Source organism: Gallinula chloropus (assembly GCF_964237585.1).
Source record: "Gallinula chloropus genome assembly, chromosome: 7".
NCBI lineage: Eukaryota > Metazoa > Chordata > Aves > Gruiformes > Rallidae > Gallinula > Gallinula chloropus.
The window spans coordinates 26,939,922-26,953,022 of NC_140092.1; the positions used below are offsets into that span (position 1 = coordinate 26,939,922).

At 45.3% G+C, this 13,101-nt stretch overlaps 1 protein-coding gene across 1 annotated transcript in view; it reads left to right on the forward strand.

Moving 5' to 3' along the window:
- WDFY3 (WD repeat and FYVE domain containing 3) overlaps positions 1–13,101 on the forward strand; it is a gene marked incomplete at both ends in the record, with an annotated part of 121,028 nt that overhangs the window by 47,193 nt on the left and 60,734 nt on the right. The window contains 6 exons of the mRNA XM_084266956.1: positions 1,549–1,763; positions 3,590–3,702; positions 5,082–5,313; positions 7,950–8,050; positions 9,640–9,858; positions 12,269–12,450. Coding sequence (XP_084123082.1) covers positions 1,549–1,763; positions 3,590–3,702; positions 5,082–5,313; positions 7,950–8,050; positions 9,640–9,858; positions 12,269–12,450 — 1,062 coding nt within the window. The remainder of the gene's footprint in view (positions 1–1,548; positions 1,764–3,589; positions 3,703–5,081; positions 5,314–7,949; positions 8,051–9,639; positions 9,859–12,268; positions 12,451–13,101) is intronic.

Below are 13,101 nucleotides of genomic sequence, written 5' to 3' on the forward strand. Positions count from 1 at the left end.
TGTCAGAAATAGTGTGGCCAGCAGGACCAGTGCAGTGATCATCACCTTGTACTCTGCACTGGTGAGTTTTGGGCCCCTCAGGACAAGAAGGACATTGAGGTGCTGGAGTGTGTCTAGAGAAGAGCAGTGAAGGTGGAGAAGGGTGTAGAGAGCATTTGAGGGAACTTGGGTTGTTTAGCCTGCAGAAAAGGAGGCTCTCTACAACCACCTGGAAGGAGGTTGTAACAAGGTGGGACATCTGCTGCTTCTCCCAAGGACAGAGGGAAAGGATGAGAGGAAATGGCCTCAGATTGCACCAGGGGAGGTTTAGATTGGGTATTAGGAAAAATTTTTTTGCTGAAAGAGTGATGAGCCATTGGAACAGGCTGCCCAGGGAAGCGCTCGAGTCACCATCCCTGGGGGTATTTAAAAGTTGTGTAGATGTGAGACATGGTTTAGTGGTAGACTTGGAAGTGTTAGGTTAATGGGTTGTACTTTGGGATCTTAAAGATCTTTTCTAACCTAAATGATTCTCTGTTAATCATTAGGAATAGCTTAGTAGTAAAAATAAAAGTTCTTAGTTCATTTTAGGCATGTAGAACTTGTGAATCCACTCACTTCTGGTCAATAGGAGAGATGAGTTTAACCAACCCTACCTGAGCTATTTTTCTTTACAATGGTCATGCTAATCCTTTGTATATCTTTCTATCCTTTGTCATATGGTGTCATGGTGGATGAGAAGCTTCACATGGGCCAGCAGTGGCTCCTGCAGCTCAGAAGGCCAGTGGTATCCTGGGCTCCATCAGCAGAGGGGTGGCAGCAGGGGCAGGAAGGGGATTGTCCCTCTCTGCTCTGCCCTTGTGAGATCCCATCTGGAGTCCTGTGTCCAGATCTGGGGCCTCCAGTGCAAGAAAGATGTGGGGCTGTTGGAGAGGGCTCAGAGGAGTCACGGAGATGCTCAGAGGGCTGGAGCAGCTCCTCTACGAAGAGAGGCTGAGGGAGCTGGGCTGGTTCAGCCTGGAGAAGAGAAGGCTGTGGGGGGACCTCATTGCAGCCTTCCAGTCCCTGAAGGGAGCAGAGAAACAGGGGGGGAATCAGCTTGTTCAAGGGCAGAGACTGGCAGGACAAGGGGGATGGAGTGAAGCTGAGGGAGGGAAGGGTTAGATGAGATCTTAGGGGGAAGTTTTTTTACAGAGACAGTGGTGAAGGGCTGGAACAGGCTGCCCAGAGAGAGGGTGGATGCCCCATCCCTGGAAGCGTTCAAGGCCAGGTTGGATGGGGCCCTGGGCAGCCTTGTGTAGCTCCAGGCCTGGAGGTTGGTGTCCCTGCCTGTGGCAGGGGGTTGGAGCTCTGTGCTCCTTGGGGTCCCTTCCAACCCAGACCAGTCTGGGATTCTATGGAGATGGAAGTGTCTTCACCCATGCACACCCACCCACCACCACACACACGTATATTTATTTCCTATTTATTGCTAATGGTAGTTGCCTTCCGTTCATATGCATACAGGCTTCCTTTCATTTGCCACCTCAGCTGGCACCTCCTCAAGTTGTGTGCTCTTCTTCTTTTCAGCACGCTCTGGATCTCCAGCTGGCCGTGGCCAATATCCTGCAGTCTCTGGTGCACACAGAGAGAAACCAGCAAGTGATGTGTGAAGCTGGGCTCCACGCACGGCTTCTCCAAAGATGCAGCGCTGCTCTGGCTGATGAGGACCACTCACTGCATCCTCCACTCCAAAGGATGTTTGAAAGGCTGGCTTCCCAGGCTCTGCAGCCGATGGTGTTGAGGTCAGGAGGAGACCGTTGAAGTCCAAACACTTGGCTGTGAATGGCTTGGATTGGTAGAGAGCAGAAATGATCTTGTGAGGCAGGGATCCTGCGGGATCCCATGTTGTTTCTCATCAGATAGATGTTCTTGTGCCTGTGAATCAGCATGTAGCCCTGGAGATGTGGGGAACTGGAGGGCAGGGGAGGAGGGAGAGGTGCAGAGCCTGGGGACATCTGTTCGGCATTTTTCACTGTGAGTGTACTGAGGTTAAATGCTGGCTTTCTTCCTGCAAATCTTGAGAGGCTTTCAAATGTACTTGAAATGTACTTGTGAGGCCACACCTCTAGTGCTGGGTCCAGTTCTGGCCTCCTCACCATAAGAAAGACATGGAGGTCCTGGAGTGTGTCCAGAGAAGGGCAACCAGGCTGGGGAAGGGGCTGGAGGGCAAATCCTCTGAGGAGCAGCTGAGGGAGCTGGGGGTGTTGAGCCTGGAGAAGAGGAGGCTGAGGGGAGACCTTCTCCCCACCTCCACTGCCCTGCCAGGAGGGTGCAGAGAGGTGGGCGATGGTCTCTTCAGCCAGGGGACAGGAGATGGGACGAGGGGGAATGGCCTCAAGCTGTGCCAGGGCAGGGTCAGCTCAGCTGGGAGGGAAAAGTTCTTCCCTGGCAGAGTTGTGGGGCTGTGGCACAGGCTGCCCAGGGAGGGGGCTGAGTCACCAACCTTGGAGGGGTTAAAAAAAAAAAGTAGATGAGGTACTTAGAGATACAGTTTAGCATAGGATGGGAACGGTTGGACTCGATCTTAAAAGTCTTTTCCAACCTTGTGATTCTGTGAAAAATCCTGCTCCTGGCTAGGTCCTCAGGAGGAGGAGGCCTGAGGATGGATTCCCATCCTTTCCTGTGTGATGTTAAATACCTCAGATTGTAAAGGTTCAGGCCAGTGGCTTTATTTAGCACTTTCCCGTGTTTTCTTCAGACAAACTAATGCCATACAGGAAGGGTCTGGAAAAACCTGGGGATGCACAGCTTTAAAAAGTTGATGAAGGGAGTGGAACCCCTTCCTTATGAGGAGAGGCTGAGGGAGCTGGGCCTCTTTAGCCTGGAGAAGAGGAGACTGAGGGGTGACCTCATCAATGTCTATCAATATGCAAAGGGTGAAAGTCAGGAGGCTGGAGCCAGGCTCTGCTCAGGGGTGGCAGCGACAGGACAAGGGGCAGCGGGTGCAGCTGGAGCAGAGGAGGTTCTCTGGGAATGTCAGGAGGAACTTTTTCCCTGTGAGGGAGCCCTGGGACAGGCTGCCCAGAGAGGTTGGGGAGTCTCCTTCTCTGGAGACATTCAAACCCACCTGGATGTGTTCCTGTGGGATTTAGCCTGGGTGATCCTGCTCTGGCAGGGGGCTGGACTGGATGATCTTTCAAGGTCCCTTCCAACACCTGATATTCTGTGATTCTGTGAAGAACAAGTGTGCTGAGACACTGAAATAAGGTGCCCAGAGAAGCTGTAGATGCCCCATCATTGGAAATGTTAAAAGTCAGGTTTGATGGGGCTGTGACCCAGCCCCATACAGTGAAAGATGTCCCAGCTGACAGCAGAGAGGTTGGACTAGATCAAAGTCCCTTGCAACCCAAACCATCCTGTGATTCTGTGATCTCAGCTGCAATAAGGAACTTAATTGTATTACCTCATATGGATCAGATGTGTTTCTTATAATTGTAGGTAGATCATTTATTTTCTTAGCTAAAGTTTATGTTTGATGCAAGTAATTGTATTTTTTAAAAACAGTGTTAGATTTGGTGCTGTTCTAGGCAAATAAATAATTGTGTAATATTTTTATTCTCTCTCTTAGGGAATTCCTACGCTTGGGAAACCCTTTGAATTGTGGTGCTTGGGACAAAAAGCTCTTGAAACAATACAGAGTGCACAAACCCAGCTCGCTGAGTTTTGAACCAGAAATGAGAAGTAGGTGCTGAAGTGCTAGAAATTTGTGTAAAGAACATTTCACTGCCACCCCTCATTGCATGTTAAATTTGTAGATGAGCATCTGTGAAAATCTGCCTTTGCCCTGTAGGAATGTGGAATCATCTGACCAGTTTGATTGAAAGCTCTAAAAGCAGAGGGAACGTTAGATTTGTGTTTAATATATATTCAGGGAGGCAATTAAGATATTCTGTTAAATTTGAGAGACAGTAACTATTAAATATGATGATAATTTGCTTTGAAGTCTTGAGTGGATCCTGAATTTGTAGTTATTTACCACTAAAAGGAAAAGCATTTTTCTCAGGTAATTTCATATGAGCATCATGTGTTGTTAAATCAATATAGTGTGTCCTGGGTTTGGTACAGTGTCAGATAAAATAACTGGAATTCCTACATGCACCTAAGAATAATTGCCTTTATTGAGAGTCTCATAGTAATAGCAAGAAATCACTGACAGGTTTCTGAAGCGTGTGAGGCTTATTTCTACGTGTCGACTCCACCATTGTGTGGTCAGTTGTGACACAGAGTTAAAAATTACTGTAATTAAGGTGTTTGGATTATTGAAAAGGATCTAGAGAGTATCCTGTATGATTCTGAATTACAAGCACTGAATACTGAAATGAATAAACAACTGAATTCATGTTATGCCATCAGGTTAAGTGCATGTAAAAAGAGGAGAGATTCAACTTATTTCTTGGCCAGCACTTTAGTTAGCTACTTGTATTAATAGGGTGTTGCCATGGGGGAAAGTGAGCAGTGAAAATGTGAGTCTGAAAAGCTTTTAACCTAGGAAAGGGAAGGCAAAGCCAACTTCTGACTACTGTAAGTTGTTTCCTAAGCTGTTCAGCTTATTGAGAGCTCGGAGATGTTTAGTTCAGAGTTACTGATCCAGGCCTGGAGGCTGGTGGTTCTGCCTGTGGCAGGGGGGTTGGAACTCTATGATTCTTGGGGTCCCTTCCAACCCAGACCAGTCTGTGATTCTGTGATTCTATGATACTGAATCTGAGGAACATGAAGCAGAGTTGCTCCTGCCTGTTAAATCAGGAATATGACAGAAACAGAGCCTCTGTGGAAGGGATGCTTCCCTGGTGGAAGGTAATGGGATGGCCTCTTGGGTCAATTTTTGGCTTTGCTGCAGACTTTCTGGAACACCTTGCATGAGATGCTTGTGTGTCTGCCTCAGTTGAAGGGTTTTATGAGAGCAGTATTTCCCAACTCATAATCTTCTGAGAGGCTGAGCTAATTGATGATGATTGATGGTTCAGCTATTGCATTGGAAGCAGTACATGAAAAGTCCAAACAAATACCCTGAAAATACCTCCCTTTTGCAATGCTGTGTTGTTTCTTGGCTTCTACTGTAGATAGCATGGTTACCTCAATGGAAGGTCTGGGTTCTGACAGCGTCTTCAGCGTGCATGAAGACAGCCACTACCGGATAAGCAAGAGCCTGCTCAAGCCAGCAGAAGGGAGCACAGTACCCCTGACGAGGGTGAAGTGTTTAGTCTCCATGACAACCCCACATGATATCAGGCTTCACGGCTCGTCAGTTACGCCGGCGTTCATCGAGTTTGACACGTCTCTTGAAGGGTTCGGGTAAGGTCCCGCAGCGCGCTCAGATAACGCTGGGCACAGGGGAATGTTTTCCTACTTTCTTCTTTCAAAGAAACACTGGTGATTTTTAATGGGCTGTTTGCAAACCAGAAGCAGATGAATTATTTAAAGGAGAGGAAGGAATACTTCAAGCCACGTAAATTCCCACTCTGCCGTTCGTTAATGCCTTGAAAGCAAATGCTTGCTGTGTGTGAAACTAGGAGTAGGTGCGTGGCTAAACATTGATCTCTCAGGTCTGGATTTTGGGTGCCTTCTGAAACAAACGACCACCAGCACCTCCCTGCAGAAATATGTTAATTGCTAGGAATTTGTTGTGATGTTTGGTGGCCAAAATGCACTGAAACCCACTTTAAATGGCTGGAAAACTTGGAAATGGGGATGTGGGTAAATTGGAAATAGCAGTAAAGTGGAGAAGGCAGCTGTGTTGAGTCCAAATAACTGGAAAAAACCTTATTATTAACTGGAGGTGTAGCCTGAATATAACCCTTAACTCAGTTTTAGCACCCAGTATCACCTGCACTTAGTGTTTTTTTTTCTCTCTAATTAAACATCAGCAGATATTTAATTAGTGCTGATGAGGCACTTCATGAGGATCATGTAATATGATTTATTGACTGTTGAGAAGGTGAAAACATGATGCCATTCTCAGCATTTAATTAAAATGTTTTGTCTTTGGGAATATAAAAATGGAATAGAAAAACATCAAAATATTCATTTTCTTCTCTGCTAACAGTTAAATATCTTAAAAATGCAGACCAGCAGTATAAGGAAGATGTATTCCTTAATTGTCTGTAGACCGGTCCCTAGGTGGGGGCTCGCAAATAGGCTGAAAGCCAGTATCTCAGAAGACCCTGTTGTGAGGTCCATGCAAGTCAGACAACTTTGAATTAGAAGTAATCGATCAACATTTCCCAGAGGCTTGGTTGAAAGCTTAAAAACCTTGACTAGAGGCTTCATTAAAAAGTTTTTAGTGACATGAACCATCAAAAATGACAAGCTGCTGTGAAGACCACAAGAGCATGACAAATTCTTGTATGATTGAGTAGCTCCTCAGTCTTTTTTTCCCCCATTCCATTTTCAAAAGGATTGGGAGAAGAGATAGAAATGATCTGTTTTCCATGGCTGTACCACAATTTCATAGGATAAGAAACTGCTCTGACAGAATCTTTCCTCCTGTGTTTTTCTTTCCAGACATAATATTTACACTACTGTGTTTTGAAATCTATTTCTGTTCTGACCTGGCTTTCAGTCAGAGCCACTTTTTTGGGATAACTGGTCTGAGAGCAGAGTCCAGCCTGGATATTTGGGGACTCTGCTGCTTGGAGTTCTCTTTTCAGCTTTGCACAGCAAGGAGGAAGCACCCGTTTTGCATCCAGCCTTCATATCCAGACTTTGAAAGAGACTTCCCTTTGAAATAAATGGTGCTTGATGGTCTGTTCTACATCCTTCATAAGAGAAGAGAAAATGCTTTGGACTTAAGAACTTGAAATAGGCTGGCAAAATGAATTGTCTCTCTGGTTGCTCCAGGAGATTTGTAGGAGCTGGTAATGTGTTCAGAAGTAATCCATGTAGTGCAGATAGGACCTTCTGTAATTTCAGAAGGTCACCTAAGGTGGCTTCTGTAACCTATACAATAATCTATACACTTTTAGGTCTGTTCTCACGTGCCATGGTGTTTCATAAATTAAACAGTTGGTGGATCCTTGTGAGTTGTCTGCTTAAAGAGAACATATTTCTAACTATTGACTGTGACAGATTCAACCAGAGAAGAACATTTTCAAGGAGTAAGAAGTATATAATGAGAACAGTAACCAAAGGGAAGACATAGTGACCAGAACCATGGACTGCCGTTGCTTTCAAGATGCTTTTCAATTTTAACTCTTAATAGCTTATGTGAGAGGAAAATCACTCCTAGCTGTGTCAGGCAGCTCAGCCATGGTGTACTTAAACTGCTCAAGTGTAAATGTCACAGAACGATGATTCTTCAGCAAGTGAGGAGCTGTCATTCTGCCTCCAGTAGAACAATCTGTATGTGCTGGAACCTGAACTCCTTTTGGGATTCGTTCCACCTCAGATAAGCTGATCACCGAAACCCTCAGGGCTCATAAAATCTTGTAGTGCCTAAGAAATGTACTCCTTAGATGTGTTTCCATTGTGTTCACAGCATCAGTGGGTTTTTTTAAGGCCAAACATAGCTAATTTGTCAAAATACATTACTGTGAGAGCATAAATACTCACTGTAAGAACACTATAGCCTGGAATTAACAGATCTTGTGAATATTTAGCTAATCCAGTTTCTTTGAGAATCCAGAACATCTCAAACGCTGCAGCAAGTTATGGTTGCCCTCAAGGGAACATCTTAGGTTATGGGACCATGTAGGCATTCATTTCTGTGCCTTTGCATCAAAGATGTACACTGCCAAAGCTCTTTGCACTGGAGGTGATTTAGCTTCACAAGGAGAAATCTTATGAATTATTACTACTTATGAATACCTACAGTCAAGGAGAGTGATGGTATGCTTGTGGTATGGTTTCCTAGGCTATATTTTGTTCCTATTGAACCTCGGTTATATTGACTTGGATAACCTCCAGCCTGTTACTGGTTTTCTGTTTAACAGCTGCCTGTTCTTGCCAAGTTTGGCTCCCCATAATGCACCTACAAACAATGCTGTTACAACGGGACTGATTGACGGCGCGGTTGTCAGTGGGATTGGAACTGGTAAGTACTCAAGTGTGACTGATACCAGTGTGGGTCTGATGTTTAGTTCTCTTATGTTTCGTTGTTAGCCATGAAGTCAATACAAGAAAGATTTGGGACTGTTGGAGAGGAGTCAGAGTAGGACAAAAAGATGATCAGAGGGCTGGAGCAGCTCTCCCACGAAGAGAGGCTGAGGGAGCTGGGCTGGTTCAGCCTGGAGAAGAGAAGGCTGCGGGGGGACCTCATTGCAGCCTTCCCGTCCCTGAAGGGAGCAGAGAGACAGGAGGGGAATCAGCTTGTTCAAGGGCAGAGACTGGCAGGACAAGGGGGATGGAGTGAAGCTGAAGGAGGGAAGGGTTAGATGAGATCTTAGGGGGAAGTTCTTTGCAGAGAGAGTGGTGAGGGGCTGGAATGGGCTGCCTAGAGAGGTGGTGGATGCCCCATCCCCGGGGGTGTTCAAGGCCAGGTTGGATGGGCCCCTGGGCAACGTTGTGTAGCTCCAGGCCTGGAGGTTGGTGTCCCTGCCTGTGGCAGGGGGTTGGAGCTCTTTGCTCCTTGGGGTCCTTTCCAACCCAGACAATTCTATGATTCTGTGGTTCTAAGTCATAGTGTGGTGTTGGATGTTGTAATTGAGAATTTGCACCTTTTTGCCTCTGTTTCTATTGCTTTTCATCCCCAAGTCAATGAAAAGCAATCACACATTGTATTTTGTATCACTTTAAAACACAAGACTTTCAACAGAAGGTTAAATTGTCATCAGAAGTGTATGGATAATGAACCTGGATGCATTAAGAACAAGTTGAGTTGTGAACAGCATAGGAAACAGAGTTAGTTGTGATGCTGTGCTTGTGGCTTTATTCTGCTGAATTCTTGCCTGAATTTATTACATATGTAGGTAACAGTCATTGTCACACAAGTCCTGTCTAAACTGTGTGATATTCCTTGTTCACTATAGACTCTCCGCCCTCCAGTAACCTGGTATGTTGTAGGGCTGATTGAATGTGATCACTTAAAAAAAACTCTTAAGTCTAAAAACTAAGCTGAGGGTTTACTGGAGTAAGGTGGAATTAGTGTTTGACAGTACCTGAAGTCCAAGAGCTCTTTGTTCTGTGGGAGCAGCCCAGGAGATGATACAGAGTCAGGTGGATGTGATGGAGCTTTCCTCAGTGAGCCACACCTTTAGAAGAAGCATCTCATCATGGTATTAGCAGTTTGTGATCCATTTCCACCTTTTTTGCCCAGGCAACTGAAACTGAGTTGCTGTGGACAAAGCACAGCTTTGGAGCTGACTTTTGTCGTTAGAGTAGGAGGAGTAGTTTAGCTTAGGACAGGAATGGTTGGACTCAATGATCTTAAAGGTCTTTTCCAACCCTGTGATTCTATGAATAGTGTGCAATTCTTGCTTTACTCTGCTGTGAAGGAAACCCATCTGAGCTAGCCCTATGTGCCTTTCCCTGTAAGCTTCAGTCAGAAATGGAAGAAGTAGCATTGAAGTCCATGAAGGTGAAGTTTGAGACCACACAGCTGGTATCAGCTGAGCTGATAGGAGTAAAAGCAAATAGGTGCCCTAAGTACTAGCTGCTGAAATGTGCCTTCATTTTTCTTTTCAGGTGAAAGATTTTTCCCACCACCATCTGGTTTAAGCTACTCAACGTGGTTTTGTATTGAACACTTCAGTACACCTCCTAATAACCACCCTGTGAGGCTTCTTACCGTAGTGCGGCGTGCAAACTCCTCGGAGCAGCACTATGTCTGCCTGGCCATTGTCCTCTCAGCAAAAGACCGGTCCCTGATTGTTTCAACTAAAGAAGAATTACTTCAAAATTATGGTAAGAGTTGTGTTAGTGTCATCAGCTAATCCTGACAGTGTTATGGGGATGCTGGTGAAAGGTCTGGAGGAAACATTTCTTCACTGAAAGAGTGGTCAGGCCTTGGACCAGGCTGCCCAGGAAGGTGTTGGGAGTCACCATCCCTGGAGGAGGTTCAAAGAACATCTGGATGTGGCACTCCAGGACATGGTTTAGTTGACATGGTGTTGTTGGACAGACATTTGGACTTGATGATCTTAGAGATCTTTTCCAACCTTAAAGATTTTGTGATTCTCTGATTCTCTTTACTACAAAGACCTTTTTTTTCCTATTGAACGGGACACTGTGCTTTATGGGAGTGCTTCACTGACATGGCTAAGTCATAGTTGGTGTACCATCAGATGCTGAGCAGGTAAGTACCTGGTGGCAGGTCCACCAGACTGGGGACTGGAAGTGCTGACTGTCTCTTAGAAGAATAAGTGAGGTGGTTTAAGGATCATTCTTGTGAAGGAGAATTGTGCTCAAAGGTGTTTGGCTGAGAAAAGAACTTAAGATGATTTTTGTGTCCGAAAGTCAGTCCCAGGGCTCTGCTTTTATCCTTGTGCTGTTTCTAAAGAATCATGTGTTCTGTACTGGCAGCTGTTACAAGGATTAATGGTTTCTTTTCCTTCAATATGGAAGAATAAAGAGAAATCTGGCTTGAGCAGAAATGTCTCAGCCCGGAGCTACCCCTTCAGCAGCAGCGCTTCCAAAAACTAATTTTCCTTAGAACTGCAAAAAGTGAAGAAGAGAAGCCACAGTGCTGAGGCTTGAGTTATGAGTGCCCCCGAATTCTGCTTGCTGCGTGTCTCACTAGCCACATGTCCAATTTTGGCTTTTATTAAGGAAAAAAAAAATCTCAGGTTTTCAGTCTGGTCTTAAATTACATTTACGCTTTGTAATTCAGCATGAGTCTGATGCCAATGTTTTGAGAGGCAGCCTTTTTACTTGTATCTACTTTTAGAATTGTAGAATCCTAGAATGCTTTAGGTTGGAAGGGATCTCAGAGCTCATCTAGCTCCAAGCCCCTGCCATGGGCAGGGGCACCCTCCACCAGTCCAGGGCACCCAAAGCCCCATCCAACCTGGCCTTGAGCCCTGCCAGGGATCCAGGGGGAACCACAGCCTCTCTGGGCACCCTGTGCTGGGGCCTTCCCACCCTCACAGGGAAGAATTGCATCCTAACATCTAATCTAAATCTCCCCTCCTTCAGCTTACAGTTATTACCCCTTCTCCTGCCACTACATGCCCTTACACACAGCCCCTCTCCAGCTTTCCTGTAGGAAAGTATGTGTGTGTCCCCTAATTATTTTAAGCAAGGTAGTGGCAAGTTTCATACTTAGTGGCTATGGCCAAGTGCTGAGGCAAGAGGGGGCTTCTGTGGGGAAACGCTGGAGCTGGCAGGTAACAGACACGGCCAGATTGGCCCATCAGACCTCTGGCAGGACACAGCCGAGCCCAGCAGCCAGGCTGGTGATGTCTCTGGTAAAGCACATGTAAGAGAGGGTGAAACGCTACATGGAGTGAAGAATAAGGGGGAAAAAAGTGAGAGCACACCCTGAGGACATGGAGGTGTGGACAGAAGAAGGGGAGGGGGAGCTCCTGTCACTGCAGCAGAGATTCACTGCAACCCCTGGAGAAGACCATGCCAGAGCAGGTAGTCAGGCCCTTGGAGAGAGTCTGTGGTGGAGCAAGGAAAAGTGTGAGGATAAAGGCTGGGAAGTGTGAGTATCTATTCACAGTGTGAGAGAAGTGAAAGCCAGGTCGGTAGGTTTGGAGAGAGATCTGATATTCCTTGTTGGCTGCAGCTGTAGAATAACTTTTTAGGAAACCAGCAGAAGATCTTTCTGTGACTTGCGTGGTGGCCTGAGAAAGTTAGTCCAAAAACTTGATCAACTAGTCATTTCAGATAAAATTTCAAAGGGGGAGTAGAAGGGAAGAAGTAAAATGTAATTGTCAAAAATATCCTGAGAATTTCCTTAGAGAAGAATTAAGGCAAAGGAAGAGGAGACCCATTCATGGAATTAAGGTTGGAAAAGACCTTGAAGATTTTCCTGTCCGACAGTCCCCCTACCATTGTTGATACTACCAGAACTATACTGATGTATTAAGTCTTTAAGGATGTTCAGCCTGGCAAACTATAACAATTTGGTCTGAATACTTGCTCAAAACATTTGATTTCATTTTTTCACTTCTTGTATTTCAAAGTCTAAAGTCATTCCTGTTTATCATATGACTTTATGCTAATGGCTTTTTAACTACGAGCTTCCTAAAAATTTGGCTGTAATGTGTCACTGTAGATTGTTTTGCTTAAAGTCCAAGGACATACTCACCTGTTACAAGCTTCTTACAATGTTTCTCCTGGTGCCCACTAACTGTTCCTTTCCCTTTAGTCGATGACTTCAGTGAGGAATCCTCGTTTTATGAAATTCTTCCCTGCTGTGCCCGTTTCCGCTGTGGTGACCTCATTGTGGAAGGCCAGTGGCATCACCTAGTTCTGGTCATGAGTAAAGGCATGCTGAAGAACAGCACAGCTGCGCTCTACCTTGATGGACAGCTTGTTAACACTGTTAAGGTAAAAATAAATCTTTAAATCCTCATTTTTATTCGTTCAAGTGATTTCTCTGTCTGTGTGTGTGTGTATGTGGGCCAGAAACCCACACAAATGAAGAACAAAACTAGTGCATGCCCTTCCCTCAGAAAAATGATGACAACAAAAGCCCCAAAGAAGAGATGACTTGCAAAACGGGTCTTGGATCACTCCACAGCTCAGAGCCAGCCCTCACCCTGTTAAGAGTTGAGAAGATAACGAATGCTTTCTCAGTCATGAACAGTAGAAACACTTAAGTGAAGTCAGTGTGTTGCATTGATGTGAGGCTAGTGTGGCACAGCTATGTTGCTGACTTGATTAATTAGAAGGATTATAAACAACTGAAAAAGACTTCTCCCAGGACCATGTAACAGATCTAGCTTTGAATAATAGGGAGGTAATGACAGCTTTGCCAATTTATTCACATTACGGCTTTCTCCACCCCAGAAATCACATCCCATTGTCAGTGATAGCCACTGAGATGTCCAGTGTTGTTGGCTGATTGTAGATGAAACACATTTAGTTGTAAAGGTCAATATATTGTCGTTAAGTGCAAGAAACTGGGAGGCCAAAAGCAGAGTGGTCAACAGCACTGTGGACCTGTCCACTGAGCAAAATTTATTCCTGATGTGTAAC